Genomic DNA, 22,806 nt, shown 5'->3' on the forward strand with positions numbered 1-22,806 from the left:
ATGGTAGCTCAATCGACTGGAGTTATGCCTCATGAAACGGAGGTTACTAGATTATTTGTGTAATGATTCAAAATATGTTTTTTAGAATTTCAAAAAAGTAGAAAAGAATAAAAAAATAATTAAATTTTGTTGGATCAAGCCCCACAAAGCATGTTCTAAGAGCCGCCCAAATGAGCATAGCGGCATTGTTGCACTCAAACAATCCCTCTCTCAACATGACACTCCCGCGATTCGAACCTATGACCTGGCTCTGATACCATTTGTTGGATCAGGCCTTTGACCATTTCATCTAAAAACTAATTGGTGTCCACTGAGTGAAGCTAAAGCCTTTTATAGCATTCGAAATCGCACCCTCTAAGAGCCACCCAAGTGAGTAAAGCGGCATTGTTGCACCCTAACAAATCTCACAAAACATCAAAATTTAATATGGTTCAACTCAACAAGCTTATATTCATGAGAGATAATCAGAAAAAAAAAAAAATACTATTAAAAAATGAAAAAAAATAATAATAATGTTATGAATGCATTCATGCATTTGGTGGATGACCATTTAGTTCCATCTCTTGGAATTCTACACATTCATATCATCTTTTAGAATTCCTATAACATCCATGTAATACATTAATGTACCCTCTTGTTTCATATTTCCCTTTTCATATTCCTTAACCTCCCATTATGATTCTATGCCTATAAAAGGGAGTATTGAGTTGTATATAAATCACACAATAATAGAGAAGAATAATACATAGTTCCTGAAGAACTAGTTTCATATATTGCAATCTTTTATCTTATCTTGTTATTTTCTTTAATTTTACAACACGTTATCAGCACGAAGCTCTAGCCAATTGTTGTGTTCTTTTGATCATCAACATCAAAAGCTATCCGTGAGGTATTCTCAATTCATTAAATTTTTATTGTTTTATGATTCATGTGAGATTTATTATAAAGCTATCATAATACTTGCATATTATAATTCATGTGAGATTTATTATAAATTAGAATTTTATCATACTAATGTTATGAATATGATGTCTTGTAATTTTATATGCCTGAAGCATATAAAAACTGAGTACCTTTCGGTAAATGATCCCTTGATCTTGTGGAATAATTTAAGGAAGAGATACGAGCACCAGAAGATAGTTATCCTCCCAAAAGCTCGTTATGATTTGATGCACCTGAAGTTGCAAGATTTCAAGAGTGTCAGTGATTAACTCTGAACTCTTCAAAATCAGCCCACAATTAAAATTGTATGGAGAAAAAGTCACTGATATGGATATGTTAGAAAAAACATATACCACATTTCATGCCTCGAATGTGCTCCTGCAGTAGCAATATCGAGAGCGTAATTTCACAAGATATTCTGAACTGATATCTTGCATTCTAGTGACTGAGCAAAACAACGAGCTATTAATGAAAAATTATCAATCTCGTCCAACGGGTTCTACACCATTTCCTGAAGCAAATGGAATAAAGGTCAAAGGGAACGAACTCATAATTTTTACAAAAGAAATGCTCCATACCACCAGAAGTGGAACCACATTGAGGCGAAACAAAATGAAAACAAAGGTTTACAGAATAAACCTACAAAGAACTATGAAGATAAATGTTACATGTGTGGTATGAAAAAGATATAGATCACGTACCTGTCGTACGCCTAAACATTTGGTAGACCTATATCAAACCTCCTAAAAGAAAAGGAGATTGAAATGAATTTTGCTAATCACAGTAATCCTGAAGATTCTCCAATTTTTCGTAATACTCTAAATGGAAAGGGTAACATTCATCTTAATGTTTCTGATTTCTTTGTAGACTGTAACACAAAAACTGATCTTTTCATTGGTGATAAATATGTCTATAACAATTAAAATGTTTTCATTGTGTCTTAATCACATTGAGTTTACATTGTTAAATTTAATTGTATTTTGTTATTTTCTTTTTGATTAATGAAATTTTAATATATATTTTGTTTATATATAGAGGTATGGGTCATATTGATGGAATGATTAATTTCAAGATGATTGGTGAAGATTTGTGTCTAGCAGACAGTTGTACAACGCACACAATTCTTAGAGATAAGAAATATTTTCAATACTTGATATTAAACAAAGCTAGTGTCAATACAATATCAGGTTCATCAAACCTTATCGAAGGCTCTGGAAGAGCGAATATTATATTGCCAAAAGGAACAAAATTTTGTATTGACGATGCTTTGTATTCTTCTAAATCTAGAAGAAATTTAATTAGTTTTAAGGATATTCGTCTAAATGGTTATCATGTTGAAACCACTAATGAAGGCAGTGACGAATATCTTTATATTACTTCAATAATTTCGGGCCAGAAGCTCATATTGGAAAAACTGCCTGCTTTCTCTTCCGGGTTGTATTATACAACAATAAGAACAATTGAATCACATGTTGTGATGCACCAGAAGTGCTCTAATCCAAAGATGTTTATGCTTTGGCATGATCGTCTTGGACATCCGGGAACAATTATGATGCGTCGAATAATTGAGAACTCTCATGGGCATCCCTTAAAGAACCAGAAGATTCTTTTTCCAAGTGATTATCCTTGTGCTGCATGTTCTCAAGGTAAACTTGTTATCAAACCATCCCCTTCTAAGATAATTGTTGAATCTCCATCATTTATACAAAGGATTCAAGGGGATATATGTGGGCCGATTCACCCTCCATGTGGGCCATTTAAATATTTTATGGTTTTAATAGATGCATCATCTAGGTGGTCACACGTTTGCTTGCTTTCTACTCGTAATGTTGCATTTGCTAGACTTCTTTCTCAAATAATTAGATTACGAGCACAATTTCCTGATTATCCAATTCAATCTATTCGGATGGATAATGCGGGTGAATTTACATCTCAAGCATTTTATGACTATTGCATGTCAATTGGAATTAATGTTGAACATCCTGTTGCTCATACTCATACTCAAAATGGTTTAGCTGAATCGTTTATTAAACGACTTCAGTTAATTGCTCGACCTTTGCTTATGAAAACAAAATTACCTGTTTCTGCTTGGGGACATGCAATATTACACGCTGCATCATTAGTTCGGATCAGACCAACAGCTTACCAAAAATATTCCCCTGTGCAACTTGCATTTGGTCAACCACCAAATATTTTTCATTTTCGTATTTTTGGTTGTGCTGTATATGTTCCAATTGCGCCACCTCAACGCACTAAGATGGGACCTCAACGTAGACTTGGAATAATTCGACATTATCTCATTTTGATCCTCGTACAAATCAATGTGAACTAGAAGTTCAGAAGATCATTCATTTGCAGAGTATTGCAAATCAATTGCCGGATGCATTTACTGACAACAAGAAAATAATTAAGTCTCACATTCCAGCTGCTAATACTCCAGCGAAGATAGAAGTCTCTGTCGGACAATCAATTAATACAACAGCAAATGAGTCTAAGGCGCGCCTGAAGCGTGGAAGACCTATTGGTGCAAAGGATAAAATTTCCCGGAAGAGAAAAGCACAAGGAAATGAAATCGGTGCTCCTGAAGAGGACTTACCCACAAAACAGGCAACGAAAATTGATCCATCCAAACTTTCTGTACAAAATTCTCCTGGAAAGGAATCCCCTGAAGAGGAATCTCTTGAAGAGGAATCTCCTGAAGAGGAATCTCCTGAAGAGTTACCTCCTGAAGAGGAACAGGTACCTGAAAATAATGAGATCTCAATAAATTATGTAAGTACAGGAGAAATATTGGATAGAAATAAAATTGTTGTCGACAACATATTTTCATTTAAAGTTGCATTTAACATTACCAGAAGTAATGATGATATTGAACCACAAACCGTCGAAGAATGTCGACGTAGAAATGATTGGCCAATGTGGAAGGAAGCAATTCAGGCAGAATTGAACTCACTAGCAAAACGTGAAGTATTTGGACCTGTAGTCCAAACACCTAAAGGTGTATCGCCTGTTGGATACAAGTGGGTATTTGTACGAAAACGAAATGAGAAAAATGAAATTGTGAGATACAAAGCAAGACTTGTTGCACAAGGTTTCCTGCAGAAACCTGGTATTGATTATGAAGAAACATATTCCCCTGTAGTGGATGCAATTACATTTAGATTTTTGATTAGCTTGGTAGTTACAGAAAGTTTGGATATGCGTTTAATGGATGTGGTTACAACATATTTATATGGATCACTTGATAATGATATATACATGAAAATCCCTGAAGGATACAAAATGCCTGAAGCATATAATTCGAAATCTCGAAGTATTTATTCTATCAAGCTACAAAGATCTTTATATGGGTTAAAGCAATCCGGACGCATGTGGTACAATCGTCTTAGTGAATATCTATTGAAAGAAGGATTTGAGAATAATCCAATTTGTCCATGCGTTTTCATTAAGAAATCAGAATCCGGATTTGCTATCATTGCAGTTTATGTAGATGATTTAAATCTTGTTGGGACTCCAGAAGAGCTCATAAAAACTGCCACGTATTTAAAAAATGAGTTTGAGATGAAAGATCTTGGAAAGACAAAATTTTGCCTTGGTTTACAAATTGAACATTTTCCAAATGGAATTTTTGTTCATCAGTCAACATACACAGAAAAAGTCCTGAAGCACTTTTACATGGAGAAAGCTCATCCTTTGAGCACTCCAATGGTTGTTCGGTCACTTGATGTGAAAAAAGACCCTTTTCGCCCTCGAGAAGATGACGAAGAAATTCTTGGTCTTGAAGTACCATATCTTAGTGCAATTGGTGCTCTGATGTATCTTGCAAATTGCACACGACCTGATATAGCATTTTCAGTTAATTTATTAGCAAGATACAGCTCTGCACCAACTCGAAGGCATTGGAATGGGGTCAAACATGTTCTACGTTATCTTCGTGGAACAGTTGACATGTGATTATTTTATTCAAAAGGTTCAAATTCACAATTAGTTGGATATGCAGATGCATAAAGGTAGATCTCAAACAGGATATCTATTTACAAGTGGAAGTACTGCTATTTCATGGAGATCTGTCAAGCAAACACTTGTTGCTACTTCTTCAAATCACTCAGAGATTATTGCAATTCATGAAGCAAGTCGGGAATGCATATGGCTAAGATCAGTAATTCAACACATTCGAGAAAAGTGTGGTTTATCCACAATCAAAGATAGCCCGACAATATTATATGAAGATAATGCTGCTTGTATCACACAGATCAGAGGAGGATATATTAATGGTGATAGAACCAAACACATTTCACCAAAGTTCTTTTATACACATGAGCTCCAGAAGAGTGGTGATATTGATGTTAAACAGATACGATCAAGTGACAATTTGACAGATTTATTTACCAAAGCATTACCAACTGCAACATTTAAGAAGTTGGTGAATAACATTGGAATGCGCCGACTGAAGGATCTTTCATCATAAACAATTGAAGCTCTTCATGCTAATGAGGGGGAGTAAAATGATTATGCTGATTGTACTCTTTTTCCTTCGCTAAGGTTTTTCCAACTGGGTTTTCCTTTGCAAGGTTTTAATGAGGCAATCCTAAAGCATACGAAGGCACACAAGAATATTGTACTCTTTTTCCTTCGCCACAGGTTTTTTTCCCACTGGGTTTTCCTTGGCAAGGTTTTAACGAGGCATATTCTTAGTGTATGGTCATCCAAGGGGGAGTGTTATGAATGCATTCATGCATTTGGTGGATGACCATTTAGTTCCATCTCTTGGAATTCTACACATTCATATCATCTTTTAGAATTCCTATAACATCCATGTAATACATTAATGTACCATCTTGTTTCATATTCCCCTTTTCATATTCCTTAACCTCCCATTATGATTCTATGCCTATAAAAGGGAGTATTGAGTTGTATATAAATCACACAATAATAGAGAAGAATAATATATAGTTCCTGAAGAACTAGTTTCATATATTGCAATCTTTTATCTTGTCTTGTTATTTTCTTTAATTTTACAACAAATAATAAGGAAAAAATGACCGACGTGGCTGTGATTCCAAACCAATTTGGATTTGAAAACTGATTTGGGCCCACATCAAGACTTCTCAATTCAAGACATTCACGAGACCAATAAAGAAAAAAAAAAACGAAAGAAAGACAACATGCTCGCTCTCTCTGCCTTCCCTTCCTTAGTAACCACACGCACCAAGCCGACGTTCGCCAGTACCAGCAAAGCCGAGCCAATCAGAGCAATGCGAGCCGTGGTTCAGCGAGTCGCCTCCGCAAGCGTCGAGGTCTCTCTCTCTCTCTCTCTCTCTCTCTCTCTCTGTGTATTATCCTACGTCACCGGCGAATAATAACATTTTTCCAGGTCGAGGGGCGCATCGTATCGGAAATTGGGCCGGGTCTGCTTGTCCTCGTCGGAATCCACGAGTCCGACTCCGACTCCGATGCTGACTTCATGTACTCAAAATATTTTATTTTATTTTATTTTTATTATCCAATGTCAATTTCGTTTATTAGAATTCAGGAATTAATTTTGTTGCAGTTGTCGTAAGGTCTTGAATATGAGGTTGTTCCCTAATGAAAATACCGGCAAAGGATGGGACCAAAATGTAATTTCCAATTTCCCCTCTTTTTTTTTTTTGGCTGTGCTTATGTAACTGCCAGTGCCAGTTTAACTGTATTAACTGCTAATATGGTGTAATTGGTAACGGTCCTTTTGAATTAAACTTTGGAGTGCAGGTAATGCAGAGAAACTATGAAGTTCTACTAGGTAATATAGCATACTATTAATTACATCATAGGATTAGGGGGATATGGTATTAGAAATGAAGTGGGCATTGTGTGAAATTTTTGATGGTTTATGGTGTTTGAGTTTGACAGTGAGTCAGTTTACATTATATGGATTCTTGAAGGGTAACAAGCCAGACTTCCACGTGGCAATGCCGCCCCAAACGGCGAAGCCCTTCTATGCATCTCTAGTTGAGAGGTTCCGGAAGTCCTATGATCCGGCCGCCATCAAAGGTAGATGTTGCTACTTTTATTTGTTTTGGTTGTCTTAATGTTGTTGTTTTGTTATTATATTAGGTGGCACCAGTTACAGAAATGTTGTGTTTGATAATAGAGGGCTCGTTTGCTAATGCTTTTTAGTTTTTTTTTTATTGTAACTTGATATAAAGGTTAAAGTAGTTTTGAGTGTTTTGTGTGTTGAGCAGCTGTTTGTTAATGCTTTTGCTTCTTTTTTTTTTATTTTGTTAAAAAACAAAAAGCAGTTTAAAAAGCATTAGCAAACAAGCCCACTGAGCCGATTTGCTTTTGTGTTGACGCAATTGTTTGCAATTATGATCATCTTCTTTGTTACTGAAAAAACAATTCCACATTATGATTTTTGCCCTGTTTGCTGGAAAGTTTATTTTGGGGTTAATCTGTTTAAATTATATATGACAAACTTCTGAGGGACTCCTAGGCTTCATTGTTCCTATCAGATCCATAATTGTTCACTCCACAAAGCAAAGCTTTAACTAGTTTTAATCTCCCAACTACAACACTATTGTTCTTTGAAAAGATTATGATCCAATGTAGGCTTTGCACTAACTACACTGTTGTTAAGACTTCAATGTCTGATTTCTCATAATTGTTTTCCACTTTGGGTTGTGTAGATGGTGTATTTGGAGCAATGATGAAGGTAATATCTTGCCCAATTCCTTTCTTTCCCTGTTTGTTCTAATTTTTGTTTCATTTATTTTGTTGAGAACACCAGACCTTTGATGTTTCCATTTCCATATAGGTCAATTTGGTTAACGATGGACCGGTCACGATGCAGCTCGACTCACATGCCCCAAAGTGAGCTTAGTAGCTGCTTAAAGATGTTTTTCACATTATATTGTTTTCTTTTTTGCACTTGTTTAAGTAAAAGAATGTTAAAACAATTTCAGGAATTCAAATGGGGCAGTGGAGGAATCATAAAGGTTGCATGTGCTTGGATCAACTGTAATTGGGCTATGGACCTATGTTTCTTACTTCTATGCTGCAGAATTTGGAAAGTAGCTTTACAGGATACAGGACACGATTATCCCTTGTTGGGATCTTTCTTTGCTTCTTCCTTTCTTTTTTAATTTAGTTAATGAGTAATGAAGTATGTACATGTGAGTGATAGAGGTGAGATTTGTTGTCCTTAAATTTCATAAGGTAACAATCTGATTTTCATCAATCCAATTGTCGAAGTAAATTTTTGGACGCCTGGATCGACAACAGATTTCTTTCAAAATAAAGAGAAGATGGTCATCGGGAGCCTTTAATACATAAATGAGTAGGGTATTTTAGAGAGAAATCGGAATGGTGTGATACGTCAAAGCCAAACAGATATACAACTAAATTAAGCATACATTGAATTACAGGGACAAAAACTTGGGTCAGCAGGTAAGTATGACGGGCCAAAAATATATAGGGGGGTCAGCAGGTAAGTTACATGCAGCATACCATCCTTCACAGCAAATCAATGACTACAAGCTCCTATGACTTTGTAGAGAGTATTGTTGCTGCTGTAAACAGTGCTTCCTTTCCAAATGACAAAACCTCCATGTGCCTACACCATGACAATTAACATTAATTAGTAATAACGAGCATGGTAATGAAAAAGTCACCCATTTATCGATTAATTAGACTCAATATGAGTAAGATACACAAATTATTTCATACAAGGCATATGTATATTTTTGTGGCTTCCTGTTCATGAAAGGACAGTGACTGTTAATATTTTGAATTCTCTAGAAATTACCATGTAATATTAATGTTTGAGATATAAATCTCAGCTCAGTATCAACACTACTGGTCCTATCTCAGTTTAAGAATTAGCATAGACATGATTAAAAATGAACTATGTGACTTCCATGTTGTATTAGAACTAATGTTGCAACTCTAACGTTATCCGAGGAAATAATATTTCCTTTATGGAAGCATGTCGTGTTGAATTCAGGGAAACCTATATAAGAAAGACAAGTTCATTTGGCCTTCGGTAAATAATTTGACTGTTCAAGGGCAATAGATTTTAACAGTTTCTTACAGATACCGTTAGGACAGAAAACTCATGCAAAGAAAATTAGCAAAAGCATGTTAAACTGCGGAATGTTGATCAGCCTTACTCATCTACTCTTCTCATACTATGGAAAGCAGAGATCATATTCTTGCATACTTCCACAAGAGAGTTGCCGCTCACATCTTCCTTGCAATCTGAGATACCTAGAGCAGGACATTGTTCGGTCGATAGAAACAAATGAGCCTGAAAGAGAGTCATGCAAGTAAATTAAAATAAAAAATACAAAATGGTATAGGTGACTAAAAAGTGAACAAAAAACTGACCAACATTTCTAAATGGTAAAAATTGTCATGCAAGGCATTAACTATCAGCAAGGTGAGGCTAAGTATCAAAGGAAAAGACATAAACCCAGTTATATATTAATAAATGAGAATATAATAACAACAGATATAGTGCACAGAACGAATCATGTAGTAAAACATTATACATCACAGTCAATAGATGTTGTTTGACAAAAGATGAAAATCACCTTAAAACCATGTGCTAAAAGCAACTGAATTACTTCTATACCAATCTTTTTTATGATGCCTTTTGTGCTAGTACTACTTGAAAAGCACTTCAAAGCTCCACTAAATGTTGCATCATCTGAAGAACCATTCGATCTCCGTGTGCGAATAGAAGGCTGTGCAGAATGAGATATAATTAACTTTATTACGATATTAGTATAGTGGGAAATACAGGCTGTACTACATGACTAAGTCAAAAAGACTTACAGGACAATATAATGGAAAACACCAGACATAAATCTTTGGGGTCAATTTAAATGGAAGTACCAAAAATCTGGCAACTTAGTTACCTTAGCTGTGTATTTCCAGAAATACTGCAAAATTATTTCCAGTTTCCATTTAGGTTCATTGAATACCTGCAAACCATCCTCATCATTGACCAACCAAAATAAAAAATCTTGGCCTCCTTAATAAAATAGGTACTCTGAAATTATAACCTACCAAAACACAACGAACTATGATCACCAGAAACTAGGGAAACATGGACCTTTACAAACTAAAAGCAAATACTAATACGTAATCAATGCATAGGAAAACTTATACAATCAGAAAAAATTCTGCCAACTTAGGATTTAAATAATCAGCTAAAATTATAGTTGTTTAAGAACTGCCTAGACTAGTGTAAAAGTCATCAAATACTGTAAATAATTTATCCCCATTGTCAATATGTAACAAGAGATATTGGTTTTGTTAGTATGTAGTGCTAGCTGACACCTATGATATTGTTTCCTGGGAAAGGCCTGATGCCTTATCAAGGCAATCAACTGTTAATAAACTTACTTAATCCCTGATAATATTTTATTCTTGATTTTATTTTCATTATTGCTCTAATCTGCATTAACTATATTACCATAGTAATTTGTATTAGATTTTCTATTTAAGCATGTAGATGCCGTATGGTTTTGATATTGAAGAATACAAGCTTTCTTCTCCCTTACTTATTTTTCACTTCTTTCTATTTTCTTCAACATGGTATTCTAGTTAGCTAGTATCATAAAAACACTCGATAGTTGCTAAATCAAGTGCAGAAGCTAAATTCGTCATGGCACATAGATATGAGTTATTATGGTTAAAAATATTGTTTAAGGAACTTGGGTATAATTTTAACGACCCCAGGAGATTGTATTGTGACAATAAAGTTGCAACTACATCCTCCAAAATCCAGCCCAACATGATAACACTTTGAAGTTGATATGCATTTTATCAAGGACAAGTTGCGTGCAAGATTAATCTGTACATTGTATCTAAAGTCATGCGAACAACTTGCAGATATTTTGACAAAAGGACTATCTAGTAGCGTCTTTCACACAGCTTCATGTAAGCTGGGCATGCGAGATTTTTGATATTTTTGCCTCAGCTTAAGGGGGAGTGCTGATTAGGAAACTTAAATACTGATCCTATTTTATGCTTGATTTCATTTTCATTATTCTTAGTTTTTATTTTCCTTCTTGTTGTAATCTGCATTAGCTATATTACCATAGTAATTTGTATTAGGTTTTCTATTAAAGCATTTTTTTTTTTTTGATACGATACATATGGTTAGATATTGAAGAATACAAGCTTTCTTCTCCCTTCTTTCTATTTTCTTCAACTTAATCATATTTTCCATTCATTATGAGAGAGAGAGAGAGAGAGAGAGCAAAAGACCATATTTGAATGAATACCTGAAGAAATGGGGAAAGGATCTCACTATTGTAAGTTAGTTCATCCAGAATTACCTCTACCAGTGGGGTTCTGCACCAAATTCAAGTACACATTAACTTCCAACAACTATTTAAATATGCAAACACACACACACACGCACCAAGAATTTCAGTATATAAGAAACAGTAACCTCACACCATCAGCTCTCGTAGTATAACCTTGCATTTCTGCTTTCTTCTTCGATATATCAAGCTCCATAATCTAAAAGGTCAACCATATTAAAGCCCATAATGATACTGATTCAAAATGTCCTGAACTAAAGGATGTTAAGGAACAGACCAGTATTAGAAGTTTCTGCATGGCAATGCAGGTCTTCTTTCCTATTTCAGGCAAAGCAATTGCCACAGCAGTGTCACAATTATCAGGTGGTTTTGCCACAGAATTCTCTGGATATATCTTATTATTACTAAATGCAGATTGAATTTGAGATAGTCCACACATAATGGCCAGGCAATCCCTCACTAAGCCTTTGTAGTTTAATTTTCTTGACCCCTGAAAAAGAAATCTAGTCTGAACAACTTCGTTTCAAATAAACATGAAATAGTCCCTCATAGGAAGTGCTAAGAAGTTAAAGCTGAGTGCAAATAAAGACACTGCAAGAGCCATGATATACACCATCACATAATGACTAGTGTAGTGATAATGAAAGACATAAAAATCCCTTCAATGTTCATGGTTTGAAGGACAAGAGTATACCAGAAGCATGTTGAGCAAAGATTCCCTCAGAAATGTCCAGTTCAAAGTTTCTGCAGCACAACAATTAGCTACTTAAACTTCCCAAAGACATAAAGGCATAAAAGCAACAGATATCAGCTACCTTCATGTACACTGTTACGAGGTAGTATATCTCCTTCAAGAAAATTCACAAGATACTGGAAAAGCAACATGCTCCCCAGGGACTGCAGAAAGATAAAAGTAAGAAGTAAGAACCTAGCAAAATTGTCATAAAGCAAAATGATAAATTCATAGCATTGATAGCAAAAACCCACCATATATAACACACTAAATTATAGAATAACCTCAAACTGCCCCCCTTTCCAATATAAAGTTTATAGATCATACTTAAAACAGACCAGGAATTACAGGTCAAGAAATCTGAAACAAAAGATAATATCAGCAGGGGATTTGGATGACGTACCCTGTCTCAATAAGAACAATATTCCATGAATAATGTTTTAACAAAATTCAAATAAGAAAACCAAACCAGAAATAGTGAAAACATTTAGGAAATAAACCTACAATGTGCAGTTCTTGATTACATGCATGCATGGTCACCAGAGGCTCATAATGAGGACAGGCAACTCATAGTGCAAACTGGTATATTATTAACACACACAAACTCTAGAGAGAGAGAGAGAGAGAGAGAGGACATCTTTAACATTAGTAACAAAAATATTAGGTGTGCGCTGCATAACAGCATAAAATGCAAGTATAAACTAGTGCACTCTAAACAGTACAACATTTCAAGCAAAAATTTGAAATACCCTATTATATTAATAAAGAATAAAGCTTAAACATAAGTTCCAACCTTGGAAAAAAAATATATGAGATGATAGTTTCAACACAAGAAAAAGGCTGACATACTTTAAGCACGTTATAATCTTAGGATGGAATTTTGTTCCTTTTTAATAAACGATATGCATGCCTCAACATTAGGTTGCGCCTGCAATTAGATTATTATCTTAAACTTTCATACTTACAATATGTGCCTCTAAAAGAGGCTTAACACAACAAGTAGGAAGAGTGTATCAAAAGATGAACTAGAAAAATAAGAGACAACAGCCATATGAGGTACAGTTCCTATATTTCATAAAAGTCACCATATTAACAATACACGTGTATACAATCTAATGAATCCTACTTTTTACCTATTAATTTATGCATATGAATGAGTTTTTATATTGATATTCCTCAAAATGATCTTTACATTTTGGCACTCCAAGCTTATACTTGTAATGATAGGGTTTAGAACCGAGATCCATTTGCACTCTAAAAATGACACAACCAGATAAGCATCCATGTCTTCATGTGACTACATTAAACATGTTTAGCTTCAATATTATGAACTATCATCAAATATGCCGTGCCCATCCAACAAACACTGAAAATAAATAAACCAACCTTGGTGTCTAATGTTTGAAAGTTTGCTTTACGATTCACTTCAGCAAGGTCTTGTATCAGAAGTTGAAAACTCTGCAGTTGGCATAGACACTTAAATGAAAGGATGAATTGAGTAATTAAAACACTTAAAATCAACTTAAAAAAAATCAGACTCTAGCAAATATACATACTAAGGATAGATAACATCTTCCATCACTAATATTTTTATTGTAACAGAAAGAAGTATCATCCATACTCTGTACCTATGTGCTATGAACCAAAACCTCTAGCTTCCACCCCACAACGGAAAAATTCTACATGCTCATATAATGCAAAAACCTGTTGTATAATCACATGGAAGCATGCATTTGATATTCACAGCTAAATTATTTGTAATAGACTCTAAGGCATGGTTCAGAACTTCATTCAGCAAGAGTTCCAGTCTTTTAAGATAGAAAGTTTGTAAAAATTAAAAGAAAAGAAAGGAGTAACGTTGAGATATCTTTTAAAGTCCATTTAAATTTGGGAAGCAAGAGGGAAAGTGAAAAAAAAAAAAAAAAGTGCAAAAATGTACGAGGAACTTAATTTCTTAAGCAATTGAGTCATTTCATTTTCTTTTTGTGAGGAGGCGTATATGAGGAAAAGTAGCTTGTGTAGTTACAAAGAAAAGTGCAGATTAGTAATAGCGAGCAATGTGCAAAATACTACCTAAAGGGAGAAGTATGACAAAGGCAAGAAGCCAAGAACAGCAAATCGAACTCACAGAGGAATCAAGTGGTCCACCAGAGTTTTTACCAGCTGCTTCCCTCTCACTAATACTTGTACCCAAGCCTGGAAAAAATGGCGACCAAGCCTAAAAGCAAACAGAACTACTATTGATTATCATACAAGATGTACAAATTGAACTAATAATTTACACCACAGAATAACGAAACACATTAAGCACTCATAATCTATCTACTACCTCTTTAACCACAACTAGTTCAGGAGGAGCATTAGATGATGATTTGGACTTATTTGAATTGGATGAATACACCCGAGGGTATCGCTGCATTTAGAAAGAAGTTCGCACCAGAGTGGCACTTGTGAGAATTATGTGGCATCTGAGAATGTAAATGTAAATTGAATTAAAGTAAAGGGACCAATTAAGCACCTTATCTAACTCATTCAAAAGCTGAAAGCTTGCCATTATCAGTTCTAGAGATTTCCCAACTCTCAAGATTTGGAACACCGCCTCCCACATTTTGCTACACAACCAAATTCACATAAAAACGTGGTTATTCACACAAAACGAATACATAATATCCTCACCAAAAACTGAAAAACCATGGCTTCATTTCCAAATAAATAAATAAATAAGAACTCATAATAAACACGCGAGGGCACTCAGAGAATTACTTGGTTGGAGGTCTTCCACTTTCTGGAACAATCGAAGCAGCACGTACAGCATCCAGAAAAGCAATACCTGTGCATCAATCAACAGAATAAAAAGACAATAAAAAGTCAAAACAGTGATTACAGGTACTTTAACCTCTGTTTGGTTGCCAAGAAAATTAAGAAAAAGCTCAGAAATTAAAACTCCCAATACAAACAGAGGAATGAGCAAATAGCTAATCCAATGATTACATACTATCATCGATGGCGTCCTGAGAGTCTCTAGCCTCCGAGGCGTCGAGAATAGCCAAGATGTTCTCTTCGATTCCTCCTCCGATGGTTCGCCTACTGCTAGGGATCTCCATCTTCCACTTCTCAGCGGAAAAAAAAAAAGAAAAAATTGAAACCCTAATTCGTCTTTCGGAGAAGCAAATATGCGTGAAAAAAGGGTAAATGAAAATAGATGCATAAATTAATTAATTAATTAAATAATTGTTTTCTTCCCGCCAAATGCCCAACCCGCTCTGTATTTGAGGCGGGGGCAGAAAAGAGAAATTAAAAAGTAATTCCGTTGCCGGGACTTGAACCCGGGTCTCTCGGGTGAGAGCCGAGTATCCTGACCAACTAGACTACAACGGAATGATGTTACTCTTTCAATTTAAAAACTATATAATATTTAGTTTCATTTTTCAAATACCATCCATTAACAAAATCAAAAGTGATAAATGTCAACTCGTGCGAGGTTTTCAAAGTTAGAGTAACATTATATATTATCATACTTCTATCTCTATCCGGTTCCTCACCATCCACCGAAACTCCTGTTGTCTATCTCGATTGAGGGAATTTATTATTTAATTTTTTTTTTTTTAACAAGAATTGGTTCAATTGCACATCAGTATAGTAAAGTAGTAATATGATATATACCGATACAATTGAAATTTTGCTTATGTAATAATGCATTTGAGGTCACTCCTAAGGCTTAGTGTTGTTAAGCGTAATAAGAAACAATACTTGGATACGTTGTCATAAAATAAATAAATAATGTTAGAAATTACATTTTTACCTTAAAATGTTGAAGCTACAGTTTTAACGAGTCAAAATTTTTTACTATGCCCTAAAGCTTGAGAATAATCTTGTGGGACTTTGAGGAGCCAAAAGCACCTCCTCCTAATCAAATTTACATTGACCCAAGCCACACAAAGAGACCCAAATCTAGTGAAAAGGGACCAAAATTGCCTTAAAATGGTTGCCCTATTGGCCTATTCCAGCCAACCAACTTCTTCTGGCCCAAACCACCTTCCCTCATAGGAACAGAAAGTAATTTCCAAGCAACTTTAATCCCCTTTTTAGGTAAAATGAAGATGTTGGACCAATGGACTAGGATACTATAAAGTACCCCCAAGACAATAATTGCAACCTACCAACAAAGGAAATGTATTTGAACAACCAAAAATCATTGGGAGTTTACCCTCTTTCATTTTCCTTACTCCTCAAAGAAATACCAGAACAAAATAAAATAGAAATGTGTCAACTTTGCAGCCACTGGTTAAGGCTTCTCTTTAAGGAAAACGCAAACCAACTGAATATATCACAACTTAAAGAAGATAGCTCAATCATATCAAAATCCAAGAAAAAAAAAATCTCAAAATTGAGCTACTGAGTATCATATGATAATGACAACATTAATGCCACACATCTTCTTGTTGGCCCATCCATTGAGAATAAATGCCCTCAACTATCACCCACTGCCCAATTCTGGTTCTGGGTCTTCATATATCTCTAGCCTTTATTCATGTCATTGTCATCTTATCTGTACATGAACCTCACCATATATATATATATAAGATTTACAGGTTGAATGAAGGAATTTTAAAGTATTAAAAAAGGCAGCTTTCGTGTATTATTGTTTTCCCTCGCAACCAAGGTGTTTGCCTGCCGGTTGCTGGTCGAATTAATGTTGTGGACTTCGAAAAAAGAAAAGGTTTCCCTCACCTTAAATGTTTGGCCTCCAACAATCACCAACAACATAGCTGTATTTGCCTGCAATTCAAACAACTGTTTTTATATATATATATAGTTCCCAAAATAGTTGGAAATCTATCCCCGACATGTTTGGGATCGATCAATGACCAATCACCAACCGTGATTAAACTTATAGAATCTCGTGATAAATCAAAGAAAAGAGATGACAAGCAAAAATAATTAAAATGGATTGGCCTCAGCTTTAGCTATATTTTTCATTCTTTAAAGAGGTTTGAATAATTTCAAATACAAATTAAATTCATTGATTTATAGTAATCAAATCATCTAAATCCTTTAATTTAAAAACCGCTTACATAAATGTTCAAGTTTAATAATAAAAGAGTTTTGAGGGTGGTCTAACCAATTTAAGAGAGTGCTTTGCCCATCACCGAATCTATTCAAGTGTGGTTCAGTCATCTTTGAAACACCTGAAGTAGCTCAACCTCCCACATGAAAGTTAGGTGGCTGGACCACCCGCTTAACCCCTCTTTCTTTTATTTCTTTTGAAGTTTTTAGTTGCATTTTTTTTCTTCTTCTTTTAAGGGGATGGTAATTTAGGTAATTTAATGCCTTAAAATCAAGGAATTTTGAGTACATTTCGAGTTTTAATTTCTGTTCATTTTAACGTCAACGGGTAAAAAACGAGTATTTTTACTCTAAATGGTAGTTGGAGCATGAATAATAATTTGATATGGTTTGACTGATAATTTAAAGTACACCACCGGTGTATGAAGCATTAATTTATTCTATAACCTTACCGTTAAAACAGTGTAAGTGAATAGTGAAGCAAGTTCACTCATTTCTGTCCCAACTCCCATCTTTAATGAACACGTTTCATTTGATTGTACATATAACGACCAACAAGGAAATTATAGTCTCCATAAAGGCCCTTCAACAAAGCAATTATTCTTCTACATGTGACTAACGATATTATTATATTATTTATTCTATGGCCATTCCTTTTTACATTCAAGGCACTGTTTTCTTCTTTAAATTATCGATGAAAAAACAGTTATCATTAACGATTTTTGGTTAAGATCGCTAATTGTATCCATCTATGTGATTAACCTGCTTTTAGCGTTTATTTAATAACCGCCAATTCCACTTTTTAAAATAAAAAAACTAAAACGACGTCATTTCATATATATATATATATTGATTTTTCTAAATCCTAAAATTGCTAATTGCATCGCCTTAGGCAGTTATTGGTTTTTTCTAACCACCTTCCAAAGTGGTTAGGGCAGTTAATAACTACTTGCTTTCTTAGCCCTAATTCAAATCATATTCTTTGTGTCATATCAAATTTGTTGTGCATTTGTTTTTTCATTTTCCAATTTAGATAGTGATCAATGGAGGAATGTTATAGTGAAAATATGACTTTGACACCAATTGATGTAGAAAGTCAATAATTATGGTACCAATCCCCACGGCCCATGGGAGTAGTTCAGCCACCCCCAAGGGGCCAGATGGGGGTGGCCGAAACCACCACCAAATCCATTGAGCCACCCCCATATGGCCAAATAGGGGTGGCCGTTGCGGCCCTTAGGGTGGCTAAACCACCCCCATGGCCGTGGGAATGGCAAGTCACCCCCAATCCAGCCAGATGGGGGTGGCTAGGCCACCCCATGGCCCATAGCCACCCCCAAATTTTTTTTTTTAAATTAATTATATGGACACGTGTCAATTTGTTAATTGTGCTAACGTGGCTTTCCGTCAAATTTTGGACGGAATTTAAACGAATGTATTATTTTCCTTTTTTTTTTTTTTTTTGTTGACATGTCCGCACAAGATGGGGGATGAGGGATTTGAACTAGTGATCTCTGTTTCATGAGGTGTGATCCCCCGTCGATTAAGTTACCCCTTGGGGACACTATTTTCGTTTTTATGTAAACCACATGTACCTTCTGTGATAAAAATTAAACCATAGAGGGGCACAAAATAAAGTCGTTAAACCACATGGAAAATAAAGTATTTAACCCTTAAAATTATTCTCTCGAAATTCAAAAATTCTCAATTAAGGGTATCGAACTTTCAATTACCCAATTAAGTTAGAATTTTTCATTAAATTTTGTCAAAATTTTCAAAATGCCATTTTTTTATTATAAAAATTCAAACGTTTGTTTTTTTATTAAAAAAAAATCAAATTTATAATATTTTTGCAACATCTTTGCAAACTAGTCTAAGAGGCTAAGGTAACTTATTGCTATCTATTTCAGTTGACTTAATTACCAAACGTAATGAGCAACTACCTTAAAATTACCGTAGAATAGATAAAAACTACCTTAAATATTAGTGTTTTGAGTTTAATTCCTTACCATTTTTGAGCTGAGACAAAGAAATGGCTTTCTGCAAAACTACAACTTGCAATCAATTTTCTGTCATGCATGTTCCCCATGCCTATGGATCCTCTTACGGTCCAATTATTATTGATTGGTTTGTACTATAGTTGTTGTCCTTTCATAATTACAGAAAGTTCATGCACATTGGTTTCTAAGAATTTTTTACAAATGTTCATGTAAAAATGATATGTATTATTTAGGAGAAGTGTTTTTTTTTTTTTTTTTTGACATCCATCTCGTGCATATCTCCGCTGAGTTGACATGTTTCATTCACCGTTAATTAAAAATGATAAAAAAAAAAAAAACCAATCATGAATGGAACAAGCCAATTCAATGAAAACATATGTAAGATGGATTGAATGCCATAATGCAAATAAAAATTTTCCATTATTTATGGACGTGAGAAGCACGCTAAGGACACAGTTCACTTTTAAAAGCTGGTTTATAAGAAATTTATGTCCAATGAATAAATATTCACCACATTTTCCCTTATGGTGTTAATTGTTAATACAATAAGTAATTAAATTTTTAATTCATAATCAACTTATATTGATTTTACGTGGCAATCCCAAATAATTCGTATATTAGTCATGGTTAAAAAAAAATAATTAAGAATTAGTTAAGACTACTACATTAATATTGTAGAATAGTTGTCAAATATAAATATAAGTTCTAGATTACTCTAATGCAACATATATTGTCATTATCTTTTTTAGCAACAAAGAATGCAACCTAATTATTATGCACCTTTCACAATTTTGTTTAAACTTAAGTTGACATGAATACGTGAATTTAATTATTTAATAAATATTTTAACATTTTCTCTCGAAGTGTAAGACAAACCAACACGTAGACCATTTTAACTGAAAATCGGGTATTTCTAATTTCTAGGAATGAAATTTTTAATGAGGGAAGGAATCAAATTTTTTCATGGAGCCAAAACAAAAATGAAGAATTAAGTCTAATATTAATAGGAATTAAGCTTAATTTTTAAGTAAAGAGCCCGAGATAGCCTGAAAAAAGTCATCTACAGAAGATCCATTCATGCCAAAGTCTTAAAAAATTTGGAGTAATTTGATATTAGACACTTACATTCATTACTGTACTTTCATACTCTCATTAACTTGAATTTGTTTACGATATAAAGAACTATATTGTTACTTGTTAGGTAGGTGGGAGAATCCAATCCAAGGAAACATAAACAAAGACTACGAGAGAAGTCGATATCTAGCTTGGAAAAGATAGTTTATGGTGTACACATGAAGCCAATTGTTTTGAATTATTGAAATTGACCGATTGATGTGGAAGATTGAAGCCCTATCATAAGAGAATTATATATATATTCAACTAAATCATCTGTCCATCCATTGAGAATAAATGCATCCAACTATCACCCACGGCCCAATTCTGGTTCTGGGTCTACATATGTCTCCTGATGTGTACATGAACCTAACCGTATATATTTTGTTCTCAAATCAGATTCACAACTTAAATGATAAAAGGGGAATTGTTGAAATTTTAAAACAACTTTCGTCTATTATAGTTTTGGACCGGTTTAGAAGAAATTTTCTCAAACCTAATCTAATAAGTGTTAAATGTTATCTCATTTCTCACATGTCTTCTTTAATATTCTTAACAATTATTTATTGTCATTCTACTAATTTATAAACCCAAACATATAAGAAATTTGTGTCCGTCTGTTTTCACCGCAACCGAGCCACCGCAACCAGCAACCAGCAACCAAGGTGTTGGCCGACCAGTTGCTGGTAGAATTAATGTTGTAGACTTCAAAGGTACGGTTTCCCTCGCCTTCAATTTTTGGCCTCAACCATCACCAACGACATAGCTGTGTTTGAGAGCAATTTAAACAATTTATTTTCGAGAATTTATATATGTAGGAGAGTAAAAATAAATATTCTTGGGCTCAAGGTGGATGGAGGGGTTTAGAGGTGAACGGTCGGTGTTGGATTAGAACGAATAAAAAATTGAAAGAATTTATTTAAATTAAAGATACCATATTTTTATTTTTATTGTATTTAATATTTTTATGTTATATGTCAAAAAAAAATACTCTCTGCAAGGAAAAGTATATATGTTTCCGACAAGGCACAGGGTTTTGGGCCTTTTGGTCTTGTAAAACAAAAGAGAAATTACTTTTTTATTTTTTTTATTTTTTTGTTGAATTTGATCGTGGAACGACACGTAGGGTCTATTTTGCAAATTTCTAGAAAACACACATTGCTTAACTAGGAATGTTACACACACTTTTTCTTTAATATTTTATAAGTGACTTTTAAGATTATTGTTGAATTTAAAATTAATTATTTTTAAATTTTAATATAATCATAATTTTAAAAATTACTTTATAGACATATATAGTTGTTATAGGAAGAGCGGAAGTGAGTATGCAACCTTACTTATTATTAACATACTTTTTAAAAAATAAAAGGTAAATCGCACTTTACTCTTTGAAACTACTCCTCAACTTTCAACTTGATCTCTAAACTACAATTTACTGCATCTCGAATTTATAAACTACAACAATATTTCCAGTTATTTTCAATGGAAAGCATTTTAACATGCATGCCACATGCTTTGAGACCGACTTGAGTTTCCAAATTACTCACACTTCAAAAAACGACACAATATATATAATTGAGAGGGCAGTCACACAACCATCCATTATGACAATAGATGCGCAACCTCCTCTCACAGTAGATGAGGATGACTAAACCATGCGGCCACTCCTTATTTTTTTTTGGTATAGGCCATGCATTATATATATATATATATATATAAAGACCTAATTTCTTTCATTATAAGTGTCATTAATTAAATAATTAAATTTATCAAATCTCATTAGTTTTAATTTTTGGAATAATAAGTTATTTAACATACTACCAAATTAAAGCAGTAGTCCTCAAGAGTTCAAATCTTTCTTATATCTCCCATCTAAATTAAAATATATCATACTAGTTGAATCACACTTAATTAATGATTTAACTACGCCATACGACCAAAGGCTTAGGATCTTCTTAATTTTAAATGAAATGAATAGTATCAAAATTTAAAGTTGGTATATTTAACAATGTACATATTTCTACATTATTTAATTTTTTTAAGAGACATATCAATATTAACTTCATATATACAGTTGGATATACAAACTTTAAATAATAACTATAAAATAGATATTTTCGCTTCAATTTTTTTGTCCAATTAAAAGGGTAGGAGGGGCCGGGGGACCAACTATGGTTACTTTACTTGAATACTACCATGGTAGCACCTGCCCATCGGGAACTGCTAAGGAGGGGTCTAAATGGTGGAAAATGCATGCGTTTTTTGAAGACCAATTGAGCTATAGCTTGACTCAGTCTTACCAAGACATAAGGTGATTCTCCATTGCGGATAGTCGAAATCACGCCCTAGTACATGCTCAATCTTATGAAAATTTATTTGAGATCAATGCCAAACCACTGTTACTGGTGATTTTCGTTTCATTTAAAATAGAGAGAATCTTAGTTATCAAATTAAAGTATTAAAGAGATGAATAACTATGATACCAAAATTTAGCTTCCACATTAAAGACAAGTATTACTTTAAAGCATTCACAACATACTTCTTATATGAGGTTCCCTTCCTAAGTTTAGGAAAAATGTCAAAAAAATTACAAAAAACCACCTACAACAGACTTTTTAAATGAGCCCTAAATATGAGA

General features: G+C 34.1%; 2 protein-coding genes and 1 non-coding gene across 4 annotated transcripts; 1 reads left to right on the forward strand and 2 right to left on the reverse strand.

The window, feature by feature from the left end:
• The first annotated feature begins 6,106 nt into the window (after nt 1-6,106).
• On the forward strand, nt 6,107-8,377 carry LOC132172680 (uncharacterized). Its single transcript, XM_059584223.1, has 8 exons — nt 6,107-6,239; nt 6,317-6,408; nt 6,494-6,560; nt 6,691-6,721; nt 6,832-6,972; nt 7,608-7,633; nt 7,736-7,791; nt 7,884-8,377. Exons 1-8 carry the CDS (start codon nt 6,108-6,110, stop codon nt 7,912-7,914), a joined length of 576 nt encoding a protein of 191 aa, XP_059440206.1. The 5' UTR covers nt 6,107; the 3' UTR covers nt 7,915-8,377.
• On the reverse strand, nt 8,291-15,294 carry LOC132172679 (negative regulator of systemic acquired resistance SNI1). 2 transcript variants are annotated; one of them, XM_059584220.1, is made up of 15 exons: nt 14,984-15,294; nt 14,752-14,818; nt 14,507-14,600; nt 14,318-14,401; nt 14,117-14,206; nt 13,375-13,446; nt 12,071-12,152; nt 11,950-11,999; nt 11,533-11,745; nt 11,384-11,454; nt 11,214-11,283; nt 9,840-9,905; nt 9,513-9,665; nt 9,090-9,226; nt 8,291-8,533 (listed from the first exon to the last, which is right to left on the reverse strand). In XM_059584220.1, the coding sequence occupies exons 1-15, from the start codon at nt 15,090-15,092 to the stop codon at nt 8,461-8,463; spliced, it is 1,431 nt and encodes a 476-aa protein (XP_059440203.1). In that variant the 5' UTR covers nt 15,093-15,294; the 3' UTR covers nt 8,291-8,460. The 2 variants fall into 2 exon arrangements, with proteins under 2 accessions (XP_059440203.1, XP_059440204.1); XM_059584221.1 differs by lacking the exon at nt 9,840-9,905.
• TRNAE-CUC (transfer RNA glutamic acid (anticodon CUC)) lies at nt 15,294-15,366 on the reverse strand. Its single transcript has one exon. It is a non-coding gene; the product is annotated as a tRNA-Glu (tRNA).
• Between the last annotated feature and the right edge of the window lie 7,440 nt (nt 15,367-22,806).

Source organism: Corylus avellana, chromosome ca2, assembly GCF_901000735.1.
Source record: "Corylus avellana chromosome ca2, CavTom2PMs-1.0".
Taxonomy (NCBI): Eukaryota; Viridiplantae; Streptophyta; class Magnoliopsida; order Fagales; family Betulaceae; genus Corylus; species Corylus avellana.

Bases quoted from the DNA above. Each gene is read 5' to 3' on its own strand.
- LOC132172680 (XM_059584223.1), top strand. From the start codon at position 6,108: ATGCTCGCTCTCTCTGCCTTCCCTTCCTTAGTAACCACACGCACCAAG. The intron at 6,722-6,831 runs GTAATATAGCAT...TGAGTTTGACAG, and splicing joins AAACTATGAAGTTCTACTAG to TGAGTCAGTTTACATTATAT. The intron at 7,792-7,883 runs GTGAGCTTAGTA...AAACAATTTCAG, and splicing joins CTCGACTCACATGCCCCAAA to GAATTCAAATGGGGCAGTGG.
- LOC132172679 (XM_059584220.1), bottom strand. From the start codon at position 15,092: ATGGAGATCCCTAGCAGTAGGCGAACCATCGGAGGAGGAATCGAAGAG. The intron at 12,153-13,374 runs GTTGGTTTATTT...ATCTTTCTGCAG, and splicing joins TTCAAACATTAGACACCAAG to TCCCTGGGGAGCATGTTGCT. The intron at 9,227-9,512 runs GTGATTTTCATC...ACTCTCTTTCAG, and splicing joins TTTTAGCACATGGTTTTAAG to GCTCATTTGTTTCTATCGAC.